Genomic DNA, 22113 nt, shown 5'->3' on the forward strand with positions numbered 1-22113 from the left:
AGTATTCTGTTGTATAAATATAACACTTTATTTTATTCTTTATTCACTCCCTGACTGAATCTGGGATGAGTCCATATTACATCTGATCTGAATATTGGTGAATGGATATGGGTGTGAAGTGTCGGGTAAGGAGAATGATTTCATCAACTTTGCATATAAACCCAATGTAAAATTGCTAAATTATGTGGTAGGGTAGTGGTGGTGGTGGGAGTGGGGTGTGTGTGTGTGTGTGTGTGTGTGTGTGTGCATGTGCGCACATGCTCATGTGTTTTAGCCAATTCCATATTAAAACAACATCTATTTCTAAAATTTCTCTTCGTAAGCAAATCAGGACAGGCAACTATTAGTTTCTCTTACACATTAAGGGATTCCACTGGATTATTGGTTTCTTATCAACGGTTATGCTGAGGTTCAACCTATTTAGAAAATGTCGACTGAAGCTTTAATTCTAGTTCTAAAAGATGCTTTTCTGACTCGCCTGGACAATCATTTGAAATCCCACTGCACCTCTCCTGCGTGTTCGGGTTCCTGTTCCTGATCTTCGAGAGGATGTATTTGAAAGCGCATGTTTCAGGGGCAAAAAGAAGTGTCCAAAACTCACAGTTTTAGAGGTCAGAAATCCAAGGTCGGCTTTTTTTGACCTGGTCAGACTGTAATAAGGATGCGTCTCCTGAGATGCAGACAGCCACCATTCACCTGTGTCCTCACTGAAGAAAACAGTCTGCTCTGCATCTTCTTCTATGGCTCCCAAGCCCATTGTGAGGGTCAGGTCCTCATTATGTCCCCCAAATTTAGCATCTCTCAAAGCCCTGTAAATACTTTCTATTGCTTGACAACTACCCAGGATCTAGAATCACCTTGGAGACAAATCTCTGGGAACATCTGTAAGGGAGCTAACTTATATTGAGCTCATTTTGGTGGAAAGACCTATACTAACACCATTATTTGGCCTGGGGGCCAAGCCTGAATAAAAGGAAAAGGCAAGCTCTTTTATTTATCAGTCTCTGCTTCCTGACTGCAGAAGCAATATAACCCGCTGCCTTTTGCCATGTCTTCCCTCGCACGAAGAACTATATCCCCTCAAGCTCTGAGCCAAAATAAACCCTTAAGTTGTACAAGAATTTTATCACAGCATTTGAAACAATGACACCTGCCACATCTCCAAACATCTGAGTGGATATCAGATTTCAATATATGAGATTCAGTCCACAGCAGAATGCAGTGTATATGTGCCGATAGATTTGATCTAAGTCTAATGTCAGTCCTCTGCAACACCTGGTTGCAAAACAGAGGACAAAGAACATGATTGCCCCTGAGGCTTGCTACTCCTCGGGTTCTCCAAGTGTGCTTTCCACGTGCACCATCCCAAGGGTATTCAGTACCCAACACAAACCAACAACCCTCAGCTCCAAGGAGGACAGAGACAGCAGGATCCAAGGACACAGCTTAGCTGTGAAGCTAAGCAGGTATAACCTTAGGACAATGTCTAGTGAAATTATGTGTGGCCAGTTTAATTTTGTTTTTAGATATGGCCTTCTTATAGCCAGGCCTAGAACTCATGCTGTAGTCCAGGCTGAACACAAACTTTCAGTGACCTTTCTCTTCAGCCTCCTGAAGGATGGGATTACAGGCGTGCACCACCATGCTTGGCTTCAGGATTGAGTTTTCTTGAATGATATCCATAAAGGCAAACTAAATGACCAAGTTATATGGCAACTTCCTTGCCTAATTTTACCGTTAGAGACATTTCTAGTTTCCTTAAAATAGAAATCATTTTTCTAAGAAGGAAAAGATTCACTTAATGAATTCTGAATTAAAATACCATCTTGCTATAAAACAGATGATGGGTATCCACGAAAATCATTTTCACGGAAAGTTTCATTAAAATGATGAATTCCACTCATCATTTTACTAAAGAGAAGAAGGTGCAGTCATTGGCTGTGGTGATGAGTGGGCAGTCAGAGGACTTTTGGTGCTTTTCTCTGTGCAAAGACAATGGAACTATGAAAATTACTGTGAATTTCAGTAGCATGTGATTTAGTATTACAGCCCAGGCACCTCTAAAATATATTACCCTTCCAATAATTTCAAGAAATTGAAATGAAATGTGCTTGGCAATAACTGGACATTTTGACACCAACAAAAACTATTTTATGTAGTTATGTAAGTGATAAAAATAAATGTTTTATTTTTAAAAATCTCCCAAAAAGATCCTAACTAGGGAAAAACAATCATAATTAACAAGATTTCATGCAGGCTATGGGGAGCCAAAGACAACATCTTAGAACAGTCAAAAGTGACGTCATTCTGGCCCCATGTTTCTAAGATCTGACCACCTGTGTAGATCTTTAAAGTCAGTTTTAAAAATTAATTTTCCAAGGATGGATGACAGACACAATGAGTCTCTCTCTCTCTCTCTCTCTCTCTCTCTCTCTCTCTCTCTCTCTCTCTCTCTCCCTTTCTATTGTGCCAAAGGGAGCTGAATGCACACATCAGCTTTGGAAGCAGCTGTCCCTTCAACGCAGACGCCACTGTGTCACTACAGGTACCATCTGGAGTAAGAGACATGGGTCTACTATTTCTGAACATATTAAGCAGCCCAGAGTTGGGTTCCAAATTGGTATGTGGACAAAGCAACCTAATATTCACAAGGGAGATGTAAAATTATGCAGTAGCCAAACTGTACACCAGCTATATTCATCATGATGTATGAAGGGATAGACGTTCACTGCATATCATGATAGTAATTTTTTAATGATGTTCCTTGCTCCTTGCTTTTCGAATTGTGCTACAACCCTGTGTGCAGGTTTGGTGTGCGCATGTTTTTAATGCATGTATGTAAACAGTAAGGAACACTATTGGAGGATCACAGTAGCATTCAGTCTTGTGAGAAACTGCAGAACCATGTCCCAAATGGCTACGCCATTTTATCATCCTCACCAGCATTTGCCAGTGTTTTGTATTTTCTTCATTATAAGTGTATGGTTGTCAAGTCTTTGATTGGTTCCTCTTACTTGTCAACCTGATTGCATCTGGAAGAAACTAAGAGATAAGAACACCTACCTATAAGGGATTTTCTTGATCAGGTTATTTGAAGTGGGAAGATTTCACCCAAAATGTGGGTAGAGCCTTGGAGCGGCATGTCCAGTTAGTCGGAAGCATGAGAAAAAGCTTTGAGTTTTGCACCATTGCCCTGTGTGTCACTAGCAAGTCCAGCCTGTTGCTGCTGCTGCTGCTCCTACATTCCTTCACTGATATCAGAATCCAGCTCTCCAGGTTGGGGCTATTGAGGAATCTCACTTCCTGGACTGCCAGAGGCCAGCCCTGGCCTGTCTACAGGGTTCCCCCATGAGGAGATAAGGAGTCATTGAGGAAGAAGTGAGTCAGGTATGAGTCAGGTGTAGTGGTCAGGAGACTCTTACAGATCTGACTGACTGGCAGTCAGGCTGCTTCTTTATTTATTCAGGTTTCACAGAACAAAAACAGACTGGTTATACAAAAAGTACAGATTTTATCATTTTGTCTCTAGACATGAGTTTGATTTTTTTCATTACATGTCTGGGGGTTACAAGTTCAGTCACAATTAGGAAGCACAAATAGAGCAGATTTTATTTTTATTATTAGCCCTATAACTCCAATTCAAAGAATCTAAAGAATGTCCCCACCAGAACAAACACATTTATTATATGACAGCCTGCGTTTAGGCTGGAAGTCTTTGGAGTGTTAAAGTACTCCAGACAAACAGAAAATATTGGAACAGGTCTTTTTATGAATAGCAAATACTAATACCTAGCCGTTTTTTACCATATCATTTCATTATCTGTGCTACACAATAGGAAAAGGTTATTTTAGTCGATCTATCTCATTTACTGAGTTGTATTCCTCCAGGGGTGTTTCCTGCTCAGCACCCTATCTTTAAACTACATTTTGAGAGAGCTCTAAGTGTATAGTAAAAACATGCTTAGGATCTGTTACTAATTCTCCTGGCCAGTCAGAGTTTGTCAGCTGTCTCGGTTTACCCTGCACCAATTGGACTGTTTGAGTTTGCTTAGAGGTGGATGCCCCCAGAAGATTCTGGAGTCGTGGACTTATTTAGAAATTCCTAGGTTAGTGCTTAGCACCATCTCCAGTGCATAAGGAAGATATCCAAATGGGCCAGATAAAGCTATTTCCCTAAAACCAGAGGGGATAGGTTCCTGTAAGACTCAAACATGATTTTCTCAGGAAAAGACATAAAGTGAAACATAATGCAGAAAGTCCCCAAGATTGAAGCACACAGAGACAAAAACATGCGAGTGAGAGACAGAACGAGAGCGGTCATAGCACGCAGCTGTGCAGACACATGTGCTGTCTTCGTGGCTCCTATTGTTTCCAGTGGACATGGCTGTGTTCTTTAGGTGTGCAGGAGAACATTATGAGACTAACATGAGTGTCCTGTGTAAGCCAATCGAATAAACATTTTTTAAAGATTTATTTATTGTATATGAGTACACTGTAGCTGTCTTCAGATACACCAGAAGAAGGCATCAGATCTCATTACAGATGTTTGTGAGCCACCACGTGGTTGCTGGGATTTGAACACAGGACCTCTGGAAGACTAGTCAATGTTCTTAACCGCTGAGCCACCTCTCCAGCCCCCATAATAAATATTTTAACATGTGTTCATTTTATCAGTTCTGGGCCTCTAGAGAACCCTAATACTATCTTGTGGTTGACTGAATTTGCAGTTTTAATGACATGTGCATGAGAACAGCTTTCATATGCTTGACATCTGTACGTCTTCTTGAGCGAGCTATCTCTTTAGGTCATTCGTACATTTTTATGTTAGGGGGAGGATATTTTACAAGTTTGAAAATCTTTTCTAATACTTGAGATTATGGTAAATGATGTTTCCCCCTTCCCTTTCCTGCCTCCAAACCCTTTCTTGTAGCCCTCCTCACTCTCCTTCTCATTTGTCATTGTTATTGTATGCACATATGTATACTGACATGTTCCTAAAAACAGGCTGTTATACAATAAACGTTCAGTCAGTATAATGCTGCCTATGTGTATGTTTTCAGGGCTGACCATTTGGCACTGAACAATCAATAGCTGTGCTCCTCCCCAAGGAAGACCATCTCTCCTGCTCTTAGCTTTCCTTAGTTATCTTTAGTTCTTTGTGGAGAGTTGAGGCTTTGTGGGATTTTTTGCATGTCCACTTATGTCAATCCTTGCTCTGCTCACGTTTGGGCAGTAATATTGGCAAGAGTTTATGGGTGTAGTTTCTGAAGTTAACTAGGAAATACAATTGCACAACAAACTCCCTAATCCTCTAGCTGCTACAATCTTTCCACCCCTCTTCTGAAATGTCCCCTGAGCATTAGGTGCAGGAGTGTTTTGTAGATATCTTTTGGGTCTGGGCTCCACAACCCTGCATTTTGATTGGTTGTGTTTTTCTGCAGTGCTCTCCTCTCCACCTGCTGCAAACAAAATTTTCCTTGATGAAGGGTAAAAGCTACACTTATCTGTGAGTATAAGGACAAATGTTTATAGATTGTTGTTAGGGATCATGATGGTTTAGTAAACTAGAGGTTGTAGCCCCAATATCCTTGACATCACTAGTGCTAAGTTTTGAAGATTTCCCATAGCAGGCATGATTTCCTTCTTGTTGAGTAGGTCTTAAGTCCAAGTAAAGAGCTGCTGGTTGCTGCTATGGTATGTGTGCCACTAATACACTCTTAGGGTTATCAACTTTGCACATTTTTCAATCAGGTTCATCTTTATTGTTAACTTTAAGAGTTCTCTTGCTCATTTTGCCTAGCAGTTCTTTATCAAGGGATGTCTTTGAAAGTTTTCCAGTCTGTGTCATGCTGTTTTGATTATGATCAAATGACTTTACAGAGGCAAAAACTACTTTGAAAAAATCCTATGATTGTAAAGGTTTATAACTGAACTTCAACAAGCACCAAAAAAGCCCTAATTTAAATCTCACAATATTTCAGTAGTAAACTTAATCAGGGTTAACTGGAGTGCTTACAGTTCCCTTATACTGAGTGATGAAGTGATGTTAGGGTTGGAGCCACTCCTTCATATCACAAATAGAGATGGCTGCAACTTATGATTTCCTTTAAAATATAAGCCAGGCTAAGGTGTGACAAGAACTATCTCTTACCAGAAAACAGAACAGGTATATGCCATGCTAAAATAGTCTTGGACCAAAGTCTTCAATCAGATTAGAAATAAACTTTATTGTAGCTTGCCACTGAGCTCTGATGCCTCTACGAAAACTTAATTGTGACTACAAAGAGAAAGTGCAACCAGTGACCATAGTTAATGAATGACTGGAACACGATCTTAACACAATCTCACCAAAAACCATGACCAGTGATGGAACCAAATACTCTTACCATAATCAATTTTAAACCTCTTGGAAATATAGCATGACTGCACCAAACCAGAAAATCAAGGGTTGGTGGTAGTTCTGCACTCATGAAACCCATTCCTAGTTAGTTTAAGCTAAAAAGAATTCATTACAGGATAGCCAAGGGGAAAGACAGCCAGCTTTGAGAGGTTCAAAGATCAGCTTTGGAGTGAGCTTCCAAAAGTACCTCTTACAGCTACACAACTGAGCTTCTGGCCCATTCATGGTGGTCAGAAAGCCATGGAATCAAGAATCCACTACTATGATTGATGGTTCCATGCCAGGCCATCCAAGTCACCACTTTTATAGCAACAGAAGGCAGGCACTATGCCTTGTCTACACATAGGAGCTGAAGATTCCACACTGCCCTTGCAGGAAAACCAGCTCTGCTTGCCAGCCAAATAGTAGAGTCAACACAAGTCCACCTGTATCTTACGGTTCTGCTCATGTGGCTGTAAAGGACTGCTGAGACCCATGTCACCTCTAAAATCATAGCCTCGGTGGAATACAAAGTAACAGTTTTAAGGTCTCCAGCCTCAGTAATTTCAGAAGGCACAATAAGGGGAAGATATCAAATGAGATGAAAGTGTCACACCCCTGTGGAGAAGAGAGAAGCAAGGATGGGACCATCAAAGGAAAGCTTAGACATGACTTCAGAACTCCAAATGTGGACCCTGTGGGCATAGATGGGCGTTGGAGAGAGTCCCAAAGCAACCAGAGCAGTCACCAGGGTAACTGAGTCCATCAGCATCAAATCTGTCAGAAGCCTGACCTCCACCCCGACTCTCCAGACTACAAGACTGAGTACAAGCACTGGGCCAGGGAGTAGGAAACTATACTGAGTAGCTTGAAAGGCAGGTCAAGATTTCCTCTTCCAAAATCCTAAGAGCTGTGTAGGGAGGTAGCTCAGTGCTACCGTGCTTACCTAGCATGCACAAGGTCCTGAGTTTGATCCCCAGCACCAAATAAACAGGGTATGGTGGGATAAACCTAGAATCCTAATGTCCAGCAGGGGAAGGCAGGAGAAGCAGAAGTTCAAGGTCATCGTAAGCAAAATAGCAAGCCTGAGGACAATCTGGACTACATGAGACCCTCTCTCAAAAATAATAAAAATAATAATAAAAATAGGGGCCAGGCTGGGAATATAATTTGGGGATAAAATGTATACATGTCATGTCTGAAAAGCTAGGTTCAATGCCCAGGATCAAAAACATAAATAATAATAATAATAATAATAATAATAATAATAATAATTTAAAAACCAAGTGCAGCCATTCATGGTGGCTCATGCCTTTAATCATAGCACTTGGGAGGCAGAAGGCAGAAGCTGGGGGTCTCTATGATTTAGTCAGACCAGCCAAGGCTACAGAGTGATACCCTGTCATCCCTCCCCTACAAAAAAAAAAAAAAGGACAATTAAGCATGAAGTCACAAAGGAAAAAATTCCCTAGATGGACATATGAACCCAGGCTTAACCTCAATCAGCAATCAGACCAAATCAATCTAAAACAAATCTCTAATATTAGATCAATTCATAAATCTGCCACCAAGAGATGTTAGGAGTATACACGAGTATGGTTAGTTTGGAGAGAGATGGGGCACTATCCAGAGAAACTGAACCATATGTCCACTAACAGGTCTCACACCAGGAACTGTGTACAACAGTGGGAGAACACTAAGGAAGTCAGTCTCAAGAATTGCAACAGACAAACCTCGAGAAAAGTCAACCTTCACATACATAAAAGTAAATCCTCCGAGGAACAATTGAGAAAGAATGGCTATTTCATTTCATTTCTTGTATTTCAAATATATTTTAAGGATGCATGTGAAAATAACAGTAACAAATTCTCGAGGCACATGACACTCTAAAAAAATATTTCCGCATTGTTTTTAGATGTTTGTGCATGTGTGCACATGTATGCTGCCATACCCTTGGAGGTCCGAGAACTCTAAAAATAGGTTTTCTCCTTCCACTGTGTGAGTCTCAGGGACATGGTCCATGTGCTCAGGTTTGGCGGCGCCTATCTGCCTTTTACCAGCAGAGCCTTCTTGCCATCTTCAATTCTGTATTTGTGATGCCGCCAGAGGACAGAAGATTTAACTCCCGGGAACTGGAGTTACTCTGTTTGTGAACCACCTGCTGTGGGTACTGGGGACCAAATTCTAGTCCTCAATAGTAGTCTTATTGCAGAACCATCTCTCCAGCGCCTTACATTTTTTAAAGACTATGATTTTATGTATGTTGGTTTTTTGCCTGTATGTATGGGCACAACAGTGACACTGACGCAGGAAGAGCAACAACCTGGAGCTGGGGTTATAGGGAGTTGTGAGCCACCAAACAAAGGTGCAGGAAACCAAACTTTTGTCTTCTTCAAGTGCTGTACAAGGTCTCAACCCCTGAGCACTTCCCCAGCCCTCCAAACTATTGTCTCTGTTTTGTTTCGTTGTTTTTCCGAGACTGAATTTCTTTATGTAGCCCTGGCTGTTCTGGAGCTCTCTTTGTAGAACAGGCAGAGATCTGCCTGCTTCTGTCTCCAGAGTGCTGGGATTAAAGGCGTGAGCCACCACAGCCCAGCCCAAACTATAATCTCAATGAATTAAAGTGACCAAAGTTAAGTGTTTTCCATGTATAATATTGTCAAATATAAAATAAAAATTAAAAGTCCTAAAAGCTGGGCATGGTGCCACAACTTTTATCGTCCCAGCACTCAGGAGACAGAGGCAGGTGGCGGATCACTGTGAGTTCCTGGCCAGATTGGCCTACATAGTAAATTCCAAGACAGCCAGGAATACACAGTGAGACTCTGTATAACAAAATTAAGCAAATAAAAGTAGTCATAATCTTATAATGGGTATTTACATTTCAGTTGCTTAAAAAAACAATAAATTTAGTAAACACTATTTTTGCAAGTGCTTACAAGTTTAAAAGGCAAAAAACTTTCCAAATGTCATTAGAATAAAGCAGTCACCTTAATACAAAATAACTGACGCTGCTCAATATTAGGGTAGTCGATAAAAACAAACACAAAATGTTCAGAATTTGAAAACGGATGTTAGAGGTTGCTTAAAAGTTCCCGAGAGCCCTGCAAGCTCTTTCACCCCAAACACCACCCAGTGTAAGACAAAAGCGCATGCGCAGCAAGCCGACGCGTGCGTACTCAACGCCGGCCCATAGGAAGCGGAAGGGAAAAGATGGCGGCGCCGAGTGTCCCCACGCCGTTGTACGGGCACGTGGGTCGCGGAGCCTTCCGCGACGTGTACGAGCCAGCGGAGGACACGTTCCTGTTACTGGACGCGCTCGAGGCGGCGGCGGCCGAGCTAGCAGGGTGCGAGGAGGGTGCGCGCCTCAGCGGGAGAGAGTGGGGTGGCCTGGAGGCGGAAGCCGGAACTTGCGGCCCTCCTCCGGAAGTGGTGGGTCGGCCCACTTTCTGGTGATTGACAGTAGAGCGGGGGTAAAGGAGGCGAGTCCCGCGGGCCCGGGTTAGAGCATCGCTCAGGTGGTTCATGGTCACCCTGCCCTGCCTTTTTTTAGCTGTTAATCTAAAGAATGTAAACGCGCCTCTAAGGAGCAGCCTGAGTTTATCGACCAAAAACAAGATGTCCCAAAGCTTTCCTAATTTTCTATTTTAATTTTTTAAGTGAATATGTAAAAGTCGCCTTAGTGCGAGAATAACATCCTCTAGCAAAGGAAAAACACATAAGGAGTAGTGATCTATTAAACCCACTCAACCTATTCAAGGAACAACCGCTAGCCGTCTGAGCACTTAAAGTGTTATTGCAACTGGGATTTTTTTGTTTTGTTTTGTTTTTCAGTTGAACTGTAAACATTTTAGTGGCATGTGGTTAGAACTATTAGGGAAGGTTTAAATAGTCACGTGCCTCCGCCGGTAGGATTTTCACTAGCCTGATTTGTTGAAGGATTGGCCATAGCTTTAATTGACATAAATAGTAAATGCCTACATGTTAACTTTTCCGAGAAAAGAATTTGAGCTGAGAACAGAAAAGATGGCTCAGCTGGTAAAGGCACTCGCTGACAATCCTGCAGACCTGAGTTCCGGCCTCAGAAACTAGTACAGGTTGTTCTTGGAGGTTCAGTTACAATGCTGAGGACCATTCTGCACACATACATATAATCAGTATAATAAAATATTTTGCCAAAAGAATTTGGGTCATTAACTTAAGGGCCAAGATTCCAACTGGGTGTCTCCAGAACGAAGTAGCCGTCATGTTTGTTTATATTGTCACTTTTTTTTTTCCTGCCTATAAAATGCTCTTAAAACCAGTCTTTCTTCATAGATGGTGGAGCATTTCGATCTACTGGAATATCTCGTGGAGCATTGAATTGTAACTTGAATGCTCAAAACAGCTCAGAAAGATTTACAGCTACAAACTGCATTGCTTAGTATGCTGTAATAGAGCTGACCTGTTACAAAGGCTGGGAATTCTAGTTATTTTTGAGACCGTAATGATTATTTCCATAAAGAAGGCACCTGGTAAGATTCACAAACTTTACTATGACCCACTAGTGGCTTTCGAGTCCTGTTATGTGGGTCACATAGATATGTGGCTAATTCTAAAGGTAAAAGGAAATACTGTGACTCCTTCTTGAGTCGTTGTTTGAACAGTTAAGTGACAGAAAAATCTTGTAAATGTCATCAGGCCAATCAGTCGTAGAAATTAAGTAGTGCTTTTGACACACGGATAGTGATCAAAGGAAATACATTTATTGGAAAGTCAGATCAAGATTTTTAAGTTTAGAAAGCTAAGATTATTGGCATCCTAAGATCAGACACTGAAGTACTTGCCCAACACAGCACTCTAGTAAGGAGAGAGGTCTTTGTTCTGCATGTATCTAGGTAGATGGAGGGCTTTTAGCAAACCCTAGGATATGCTGCTGGGTTGATTTAAGTACTTCGGTCTAAGTACTTTACACACCTCAACTATTAGCATGCTTGAGCTATGAAATAATAAGCACTAGGTAGTTGCCAGAAATGGCAAATCCCTTTTACTCCCAGATATTTGCAAGTGAGTACATTATATGGCACGAGAGTTGTCTTCCATGAAGAACTATCCTCATAAGAAGGAACTAAATACTTTGTTTTTGTTGTTAGAGTGGAAATATGCCTTGAAGTAGGAGCAGGGTCTGGTGTGGTGTCTGCATTCCTGGCCTCCATGATAGGTCCTCAGGCCTTATACATGTGAGTATGTGACGTTCCTCCACCCCTCCTGGGTCCCTGTGACTGCAGCAGCTCAAGTGGAACATTTTAAATAGACAGTACGTCTGTGATAGTGAGGACTCAAGTCATAGCTTATGCTGGCCCCCAGGTGTAGCCTCCCGTTCACTCCTTCGTGCTGTGTGATTTTAGAAGCAACACAACTTTATGCTGTCTCTACTTTTAATCGTTCTCAGGTAAACAGTTTGTCTGTTATAAAATAGGTGCAAAGTTGAATGTCCTGGCAGAGAACTTGAGAATACAAAAGCCAGGGGGAAATAGCAGAAGATTTTGCCATACATGGGACAAATGTGTTTCTTGCAGCTCGTTACCGCCTATGTCGTTTGTGTGGCAGTGTCCGGCCAGCGATCTCTTTCCCTTTTCATTTGCTAGCCGTTTCAGATGAGTGTAGGTAGATTTTTCAGCAATGCTTGCCATCGTTACAACAAGCCTTTGCTCTCTTTTTCTTTGCCATTATGAAAACATTCTGGGTTTTTTTTTTTTTTTCAACACCATGTTGGAGTTAAGAAAGCATTCCTAACTTTACCCCAGCAGGAGTTTGCTGGTACACTGTCTGCTTCCGGGCATCCTCCTGATCTTTTCCTCTGTCTCTCCTTGATAGGTGCACTGATATCAACCCTGAGGCAGCCGCGTGTACCTTGGAAACAGCACGCTGTAACAGAGTCCACGTTCAGCCAGTGATCACAGATTTGGTGAGTGTTAATCCTCGTTCAGTAGTAATCGATTTCGAATCATTGACGGTTAACCACTTTTAGTGGAAATACACTTTAGGAATTAGTTTTGTTTTGTTTGTATGAGACAAAGTGGCATGTAGCCCAGGCTAGCCTCAGACTTCCTATACAGACACAGATGACCTTGAACTCTTTTTTTTTTAATTTTTAATTAAAATTTTTCTCTTTTACTTTTTTTTTGTTTTTTTTGTTTGTTTGTTTGTTTGGTTGGTTGGTTGGTTTTTGGTTTTTTTGGTTTTGGGTTTTTTTGAGACAGGGTTTCTCTGTGTAGCCCTGGCTGTCCTGGAACTCACTCTGTAGACCAGGCTGGCCTCGAACTCAGAAATCCGCCTGCCTCTGCCTCCCAAGGGCTGGGATTAAAGGCGTGCGCCACCACGCCCGGCTTTCTTTTACTTTTGAGATTATAATATAATTACATAGTTTCCCCCTTTCCTTTCCTTCCTCCAAATCCTCCCATATACCCCTGCTTGCTCTCTTTCAAATTCCTGGTCTCTTTTCTTCATTAATTGTTGTTACATACTTAAGTACACACACACACACACATTATGTGTACATTTATTCCTAAATAAAACCTGCTCAGTCTATGTATGCTTTCAAACCTGACCATTTGATATTAGGTAAAGCTGGAGTTACAGGTTGACCATAAACATGACTACATGTGATTCTGTATTCAGTTCAAACTGGCTTAAGCCTAAAAACATTATGCACAGCTAGCACAGAAACTCAGATGACATCACACATTTTTTCTTAGCTCTGAGTTTCTCTCTGGTGTCCCTCTGGCATCTCATAATAACAAGATGTTTGCATCTCTGTGTATAGTTTTTAGCAAGTCCCCATGAAAAGAAGTGTTTTCTGAGTATTCTTGGGATGAGAGTTGTTTGGAACCACATGGGTCGTGTGTTCCGGGAATTTGAAGAGTGACTTTGACCTGGGTCACAATAGACCCTACCCAAGCTTGAGAGTGAGAGGAGACACAGTGTCCCTGTCTACGTTACTTTTCTATTGTAGTGAGGAAGTGGAGGGTTTGCAGGATGAAGGAAGGAGAGACGGGAAGTAAGGACAGGGCAGGGCACAACTGGGCCTGGTCTTGGCTTTTGAAACCTCAAGGTCTGAAAAACCACCTCTAGGCAAGGCATATGAGTATGTGGCGCCAGTCCCATTCAAACCACCCCAGTCCCATCAAAAGCCGAGGAGACATAAGCAGAAACAAGGGAGCACGGGTCCTGGGGACAAGCAGAATGACTGACAGGTTATTCATTTCTTTCTTTAGACAGTTCTCACTGTGTCCTGGTTTGTCTTTGAACTTTCTATGTAGTTGTAGATAACTTCAATTCTATCTTCTCCTGCCTCGACCTCTTTAGCGGATGACTACACCCCTACTCAATTGCCTTATTTTTTTATATATAATTTTTTTTTAAGTTTTAAGTGTGTGTGTGTGTGTGTGTGTGTATGTCTCTGCACCACATTTCTCCAGTGCCCACCAAGGCCAGAAAAGGGTATTGGATCCCCTGGGACTAGAGTTACACATGATTGTTAGCCACAATGTGGGTACTAGGAATTGAACCTTTGTCCTCTGCAAGAGCAGCCAGTGCTCTGAACTGCTGAGCCACCTCTCCAGCCCTTCGTTGTTTTAAGAAATTCGGATTAGACCTTTTAAGTGTTTTGAGTTGTTAAGACATTCTAAGGGTACTAGTAGGACTTGGATAGGCTTAGCTTTGCGGGACACCTTGAGTTTCAACAGTGAAATGCTGTTCATAAGGAAAGGCATAATAGCAGGTGGCAGGAGGACCCGAGAAACACTGCTCTCCATGCTGCTTTTCCGGGGTGGAGGTGGGGAATATAAAAGTCTCACAAAGTCCAGGGTAGCCTTGAACTCTCTTTTGGTTAAGGATGACTTTGAACTACGGATCCTGCCTTCATCTCCCAAGTTCTGGGGTTCCTAACGTGCCACGCTGCTATCTGTGCTTCTAGACCAGTATTGTTCTTACCCTGACCTGGGCAGGCAGCTTCCCTACTCTTTCACATTTACAAAGGATTTTGCATCTTAGGACTAAGCCCAAGAGACAAGAAATTGTATTCACAGTGCTAAGAAGTAGAGTGTCAAGAAGGCTCTCAGGCCACTCACATGCATGGCCATGCATAGCGATGCATGTGCTGTAGAAAATGTGCTGTGTCTGTAAAGAATATTACATCTATTTTTTGATGGAACAGTAAAACTACATAAGAACAAACCCAAACTGTTTGAAGTAGATCCGGAAACTAAAGTGTCTTCGGAAACTCCAGTGTTAATAAAACGATCTCGAGGATTATAGCCTGGGTCTCCTGTCTAGCTCCAGAAGCTACACAGTGGCTCAGGGATGTGACTGGAGAGTCTGCATGCTAGACTTAATTCCTCAGTAGTTAAAGGTGGCCCTGAAAGCCGGGCATGGTGGCGCACGCCTTTAATCCCAGCCTTTGGGAGGCAGGCGGATTTCTGAGTTCGAGGCCAGCCTGGTCTACAGAGTGAGTTCCAGGACAGCCAGGGCTATACAGAGAAACCCTGTCTTGAAAAACCAAAAAAAAAAAAAAGGTGGCCCTGAACTAAACTGATTTGACAAAGCAAGAAACAAGAGACAGGCTTAGCAGAGCAGTCGATTTACAAACTCTTTTACATTCAACTCCAGGGATTATTACAGCTATCATAGAAAATAAACCCATTCCTTATCTGAGATTTCATGTCTGAAAAGTAGCGACCAGCAGGGTATATTGGCTCAATCCTGTAATCTCGGTACTCAAGAGTGTAAGATAGATTACAGCTAGCCTGGGCTACATAGTGTAACTGCTTCCTCAAAATCAAAAAGGTAGAATTGTCATCGTTCTTCATTTTCAGTCTTACAGTACAGTCTTTTAAAAGTACCTACTACATGTTCCATTACATCATCAAAACATACCACACACGATTTACCATTTACAAATTCACTGGCATCAGCTACTCTGAGCTGTGTGGTACTAAGGCCAGTTCAGGTGTCTGCTCTGTGAAGAAGCTGACAGCCCTCCTCGTCTTCTCACTCTTGTCCCGTTTCTCCATCATCTATTGGCAGAATGTCTTTTCTCCCTGTTGCTGTGCTTCATGCAAGAAAACCAGACAGTTCTGGCCCGTATTTAACATAAGAGCCCTCCATAGTGTCCCTAGTGGGAATAAAGTCCGTGCGTTTTTCCTGCATGCATGCAGGGCCTCTTTCACTTATTTTTCAGTTCTTGGAAATGTTAAGGCAGGGAGCTGTCTAGTCCTGGCTACGGTCAGTCCTCGGTTACATTTTATTTAACTCTTTTGATGTTAGAATTTTTGTTTTAATATTTTGTCCTTTTGCTTTTTGCAAAATCCATCCCATGGTTATTACTGTATAGCTGGATAGGACAAAGGACTATGAGTTACAAAGCAAAATCTTGTCTAGTTTCTTTATCCAACGTTTCTAGAAAATTCCTATTTCCGAGTTCTTTTAAGAAATTTAATTTCTTTATGGAGTTGAAAACACTTTCAAAGCTTGCACTGGCACGCACATGTGTGCATGCATGAGCATGCACACACACACACACACACACCAGTGAATCCCTCATTTTGCACTGGTGAAGGAAAAACTAATCTTCTTTTGGTTTGCAGGCCAAGTTATATCATATATGTATATATTTAAGGAGTATATATATATATTTTAAGGAGTAATTATTGTTTCCCTTTTAAAGGAGCAGAAAGGGGGCTGGACGGATGGCTCAGCAGTTAGGATGACTGGCTGCTCTTTCAGAGGTCCTGAGTTCAATTCCTAGCAACCACATGGTGGCTCACAACCAAGGATAATGGAATCTGATTCTATCTTCTGGCCTGCAGGCATTCATGCAGCCAGAGCCCTCATATACTTAAAATAAATTACTATTTTTTTTTAAATTAGAGAAGAAAAAAATACTTCTATAAGCATATCCTCAAAAATAGGTCTTAAGAATTCTCTTTGAATTGTAAGTTAACAGGTATCTCAGAATAATTAAAATGGAATTGATTATAGAAATCTAAATTGGGAAATTCTCTGATATTACTTCATAATGTATATTCAGTGTTCATAACCCAGCCCAATACATGTCACCTGCTTGGATGGTGTGAATGGAAATGAAGTGACTTTTCATAGTTTTAACACATACACACACACACACACAATTGTAATTTCTTTTTTCTCCCTTGTTCTATAGAAACCTGTGCCCACTTTAAAGATCTTCATACGCCACACGCTGGCTGTTTGCAGTCTCTGACCACTGAGTTCAGTGCTTCCTTCTCTGCCATTTGATCCTGTCAGTCAAAACATTTACAAGTCACGGAAGCAGCAGAAACACAGTCCATTCCTTGGTGTTTTCTGTCATTCAGATAGTCTCTGTCATCTTACAAAAGATTTCCCTTGGGAGCTAGGCAGCTGCCTTGGTACACTGTCTGTTTTACAAGGACCTAGGTGAGATTCCAGAAATGAATATAAAAACCCAGGCACAGTGGCATGGTTGCTTGTGGTCCCAAAGACAGGTGGATTCCTGGAATCTTTCTGGCGGGCCAGCCTAGCCCAGCAGTGAACTTCCAGGCCAGTGGGAGACAAAATACATCAAGATTATCCTCTGACCTCCATTTGTGTACATACACACACACATACACACACACACACACACACACACACACATTTCTTAATTATGTTGTGTAAGTTAGCAGACATAGCTGTAAAGCTCCTCACAGATCTACAGGGAACATATTTCACACCATCAGAGCTTGCTTGTTCTCACACTGCCTTCTAAAAGTGACCTCAGAGTGGAAGCATGTCTGCTCCTGAGTAGAAGCCACAGTCATGCTCACCCTTGCTCTCACCCTACAGTACTCACTTTCAGCTTATGTTCATCTGCAAGTCTGGAAGTCCTTCCCCTCCTGACAACACGGGAGAGTAGCTTTAAAGACTCACTCACTCCTTAAATCAGGCTCCAGCTTAAACTGCATTGCTGCTACCCTCAGGTGCACGGCTTGCTGCCCAGGCTGAAGGGGAAAGTAGACCTGCTGGTGTTTAACCCCCCCTACGTAGTGACTCCGCCTGAAGAGGTAAGACCCACAACAGAACTCAGTCTTTGTTCCCAGCTGTTTCATGAGACCAAGTGAACTTCCCGTGACTTCGGTCACTGCTGCTAACAGCACTCCAGTGACTGTTCAGAGGCTGTCGGTCACAGATATGTGAGTGATGCAGAAGGGGAGAGATTCTGCTGCAAGCCCCAAATGTGATCTGCCTAGTCAGAGCAGAGCTCTCACCCAGATCAGGCCATGGTGCTTAAACGGGTCCATTACCCTAAATAACAAATCTGAATGCACATTTTAAAAACACTTGCAGTCAACTAAAAGTATTCGACGATAGTTTCCTTCTCAACATCTGGGGTTTCATCCCTTCAGATGATCAGAAATGTATGGGGCCAACCCCGATCTTTCACAGGGGACCGATGGAAGCACATGTATTTAAGAATGTCCATAGTGAGGAGGTAAGCCTTATCAGCACGGCCCAGAAGGTGAAGGAACATAGATTAATAACAGATGAGCACTGGCTTCTCTCTAATTGGGCCGGCTGTATTCTTTGGTGATTGTTCTCTGGCAAAGCTGGAAAATACCACATTCAGTCCTACTACAAGATGAAGGCCCCCATTTGTCTCTTATGAGTGCCCTCACGTGCTTGGGTGAACTGAGGAGCCAAAATAAGTCACAGCACAACAGTGCCTTACAGTCTGTTCATAGCTCCTATAGTGAAAGGCCACACGGTGGGTAATTAATATCTATTTCTCACAGGCTGGAGGCTGTGGAGACTTTCAAAGAGTGTGACTGGCAAAGGCCTTGCTGCTGTGTTATGACAGAGACACCACACGCTGAGAGTGAGGAGACATTCATAAACACGTGACTCTCTTCTCCTTTTCAATATGGCCACCAGTCCACTATGGCCCTCTTGATCTCCTGACCCTAGTCAACAATCTCCAAAGGCCATCAGCATATCAGTAGTGGGTGAAGCTTGTGATATAGAAACTTAAAGCTCAAGAAAGAGTTGTGAAGAGGACCCTTGTGATACACAGGGTTCAGTCTGGGCCAGAGACCAGTGAGGGTCCACACTGTGCAAGCCCTCTGACCACATGTACACCCACACACATCCACACAGGAAGTCAATCAATTTTTAAACAGGGTTCCGGCCAGTGATTCCAGTCCTTAAAATCTATTTTTAAAAACCACTCAATAGCTGGCCGTCTGCCTTTAGTCCCCCAGCTCTCAGGAGGCAAAGGCAGGCAGATCTGAGTTCCAGGCCAGCCAGGGCTATACAGTGAGACCCTACCTCCAAGCAAACACAAATCATTCACTTAGAGGATAAAAACTGAAGCAGACAGAGCCCGTGTGCAGAGCAAGAGGGAATTCATGGTCATGGTTTCAGTTCATACTGAGAGAACCAGTCAGTGAGGAAACAGTTCTGAGAACATGGTGACCCACTTGGGGTCTCAATGTATTTCCAGCAAGACGGCTCAGCAGGTAAAGGTGCTTGCCTGTAACGACGACTAGCTTTACCTTTAGCAAGGGTTACAAATAAAGACTTAGAGATGACATCCAGAAGACATAAGAATTGGAGCCTTAAAAATCTCTGTATTCACTATCACATTCACTTGAAATCAAGTGCTGGGGGTTGTACCTGTGGTCCCTAAGGGACCAAGGATGGACCCATTAGCTGGCCCAGGGAGCAAGCAACCAGACGGCCACTAGCACATGCCTGACTCCCTCTGAAATGGAATCCTCTCTTCTTTGGCCCCAGGGTTGGGCTGGTGCCAGACATTCTTGAAGTCATCTCAGTTATAAACAGATAAATGGGTCTCAGTAGCCTGGAATCTTATCGCAGGAAGCCCCACTGCCTTCTGGAGCAGCGGGTAGAGAGGCCTGATAGGGACTGACCCAAAGCGTCACACCTGCTGAAATAGCCAGACCAGTTCCTACAAAAGGATGGAGTAGTGCTGAGAGCGCTGAGCAGGAGCAGCTCCCCCAGAATTAAAGCACGGGGCATCAGCAAAGGGAGGTCTCCAGAGTCCCGAAGCAAAGTGGAATTAATGATCTCCTAGTGTAATTGTGACGAACCACACTGAGTGGGTGATAGATGTGGGAATAATCAGAATTACATTCAAAGAAAAGGAACAGACTCAGCAAATGTCAAACACCAGCTAAATAAGCTATACTCCTTCAGTAAAGTACTGTACCAACATAAGGGATGAGTTCGAGCTACTCCAGAGAACATGAGACATCCTTGAGATGTCGATTGATAGGGCAGGGCTAGGGAGATTCGTTAGTCAATGAGATGCTTGTGAAAGTGAGGCCCGAAGCTGGTTTCCTCTGAACCCATGTGAAAGCCTCGCAGCAGCCCACACCTCTAACCCCCGCAGACCTGAGGCATGGTAGGAAGCCCACAGGACAGCTAGCATGGCATATACAGAGGAGGACAGGAGAGACCACCATCTCCGACAAGGTGCCAGGCAAGGAGTGTGTCTGACCTGCACATGCACACACACACACACACACACACACATGCTACATATAGCACCACCTGCACAAAAAAGGAAGGGCAGGGAAGAATGTGAAATGTGATTGAAAACAAAGTTGCTGAAGATGGGGGAGGGGAAGACAAGCAAACTTAAAAAAACCCTCCCTTGTAAATAAGTATAGGTACTTTATTGCTCTGTAAAATTATGTAATTTGATTGTAAAGGGCTTAAATTAGGAAACCTGACATATTGATTAAACATGATTGTATATAAAACTAAAGTCAAATATATCTAAAGGCCACAGCAAAAATCAGAAAAACAACTGTGCCCACGTTGATCTTAATTTTCATTGATTTCTTCAGAATATTCCTGTGGTAACAATTGAACCCAGGGCCCCACAAATATGAGGTGAGCTCTGATACTCAACTGCATCCTGTCCCTTGAGTGATTGAGACAGGGTCTCACCGTGTAGTTCAGGTTGGCCTTGAAATCAGAGTCCATTCTTAGGTCTAGAGATTGCAGGTGTGCCCGGCACCCAGCATGCTGCTTCGCTTGTTGGCCAAGTCTATGCCCTCTCATAGCAGAAGGACCTAAAGAGTTTGGCAGAATGGTGTTCAGGAGCCAAGGTACATTCGTTTGAAAATGTGTACTTGCTTCGAGACGTTTTTTGTCAAAGAGTGTAATCTCAGTGAAAGCTGAAGCAAATGTCTCTGATTGCCGACAGGTAGGAAGTCGTGGAATAGAAGCAGCGTGGGCTGGCGGCAGAAACGGCCGGGAAGTCATGGACAGGTTCTTCCCACTGGCTCCCGAGCTCCTCTCCCCAAGAGGGCTGTTCTACTTAGTTACCATAAAAGAAAACAATCCAGGTAATTAAAGAGAGAGACTGTGTGTGTGTGTGTGTGTGTGTGTGTGTGTGTGTGTGTGTGTGTGTGTGTGTGTTTCTGGTTAACTATTCACTTGCTGACAACAAGAGTCGGAAGACTAACTTATTAAACAGCCTGGGCTGTTGAGCAGTTTAATCACTGACAGTGTGTTGGAAGAGGAGAAACACTTTTAAGAGGTAAAATGTTCATGTTTTAAAACCCGTTGCTTCCTGGGACAGAGCAGTTTCGCTCATTCATAAACTAATATTCAGATATAAACTCTGACTCCTAGCAGTTCAAACTCAGCGTGGGTTCCATCCCATGGAGCAGGTCTTAAATTCCAGCAATAATAATAATAGAGAAGTTGGTCGCTGCAGTAGCATCTACACCTTGCAGGCAGGCCACTGTTGGAGTTCCAGGATTCATAGCTGCATGGAGAGTGATGACTCCTTCCCCACCCCCACCCTTTTGTGTGCAGGAGCCTAAGGACAGAAGAAAGCATTGGATTCTAACTGTAGTTAGAGGTGGTTGTGAGGTGTCATGCGGGTACTGGGACATGAACCCAGATCCTCTGCAAGAGCCGTAAGTGCTCTTAACCACCGACTCATCGCTCGGGCCTCTGGTTTTATTTTCAAAAGAAGTGAACTCATTTATACTCTGGGCACTGTTAGGATTCAGCTCATCCAAATTTTCATTGACCTTTCCCATAAAGAATATATGGTAGAGACTGGCACCAACCAGCTAAAACTTGATCACTTGTTATAGTAACAAGGTTACATAATGATTCTGTGTAGTCGGAAGTGGGCTAGCACTACAAACTAGGCCCTTGAGGGCTGGAGAGATGGCTCATTGACTGCTCTTCCAGAGGTCCCGAGTTCAATTCCCAGCAACCACATAGTGGCTCACAACCATCTGTAATGGGATCTGATGCCCTCTTTTTGTGTATCTGAAGACAGCAACAGTGTACTCATATAAATAAATAAATCTTAAAACAAACAAACAAACAAACAAAAACTAGGCCCTTACGTCTGTCAGAGTCCTCAGACCTTCATAAAGTTGTGTCCCAGCTCTCCCAGGTCCAAGCTTGAGTTAACAAACATTTGCCTGATTTACACTGTTTAATCAGAGGAATTTTTTGTGTTTATCTTCCTACTAAATTGCTCAGTGATCATGGATATCACCAAATGATTTAATTGAATTTTACTTTTATTTTTCATTTTAGAGGAAATCTTTAAAACAATGAAGACACGAGGTCTGCAAGGGACCACAGCACTTTGCAGGCAAGCAGGCCAAGAAGCCCTGTCAGTCCTCAGGTTCAGCAAGTCCTAGTGTCCTGAAAGCCCC

At 42.8% G+C, this 22113-nt stretch overlaps 1 protein-coding gene across 1 annotated transcript; it reads left to right on the forward strand.

Moving 5' to 3' along the window:
* Window positions 1–9576: 9576 nt before the first annotated feature.
* On the forward strand, window positions 9577–22107 carry N6amt1 (N-6 adenine-specific DNA methyltransferase 1). Its single transcript, XM_021185499.2, has 6 exons — window positions 9577–9726; window positions 11512–11598; window positions 12236–12326; window positions 17377–17460; window positions 20631–20772; window positions 21992–22107. The coding sequence occupies exons 1-6, from the start codon at window positions 9593–9595 to the stop codon at window positions 22096–22098; spliced, it is 645 nt and encodes a 214-aa protein (XP_021041158.1). The 5' UTR covers window positions 9577–9592; the 3' UTR covers window positions 22099–22107.
* The last annotated feature ends 6 nt before the right edge of the window (window positions 22108–22113 follow it).

This window comes from Mus caroli, chromosome 16, assembly GCF_900094665.2.
Source record: "Mus caroli chromosome 16, CAROLI_EIJ_v1.1, whole genome shotgun sequence".
Taxonomy (NCBI): domain Eukaryota; kingdom Metazoa; phylum Chordata; class Mammalia; order Rodentia; family Muridae; genus Mus; species Mus caroli.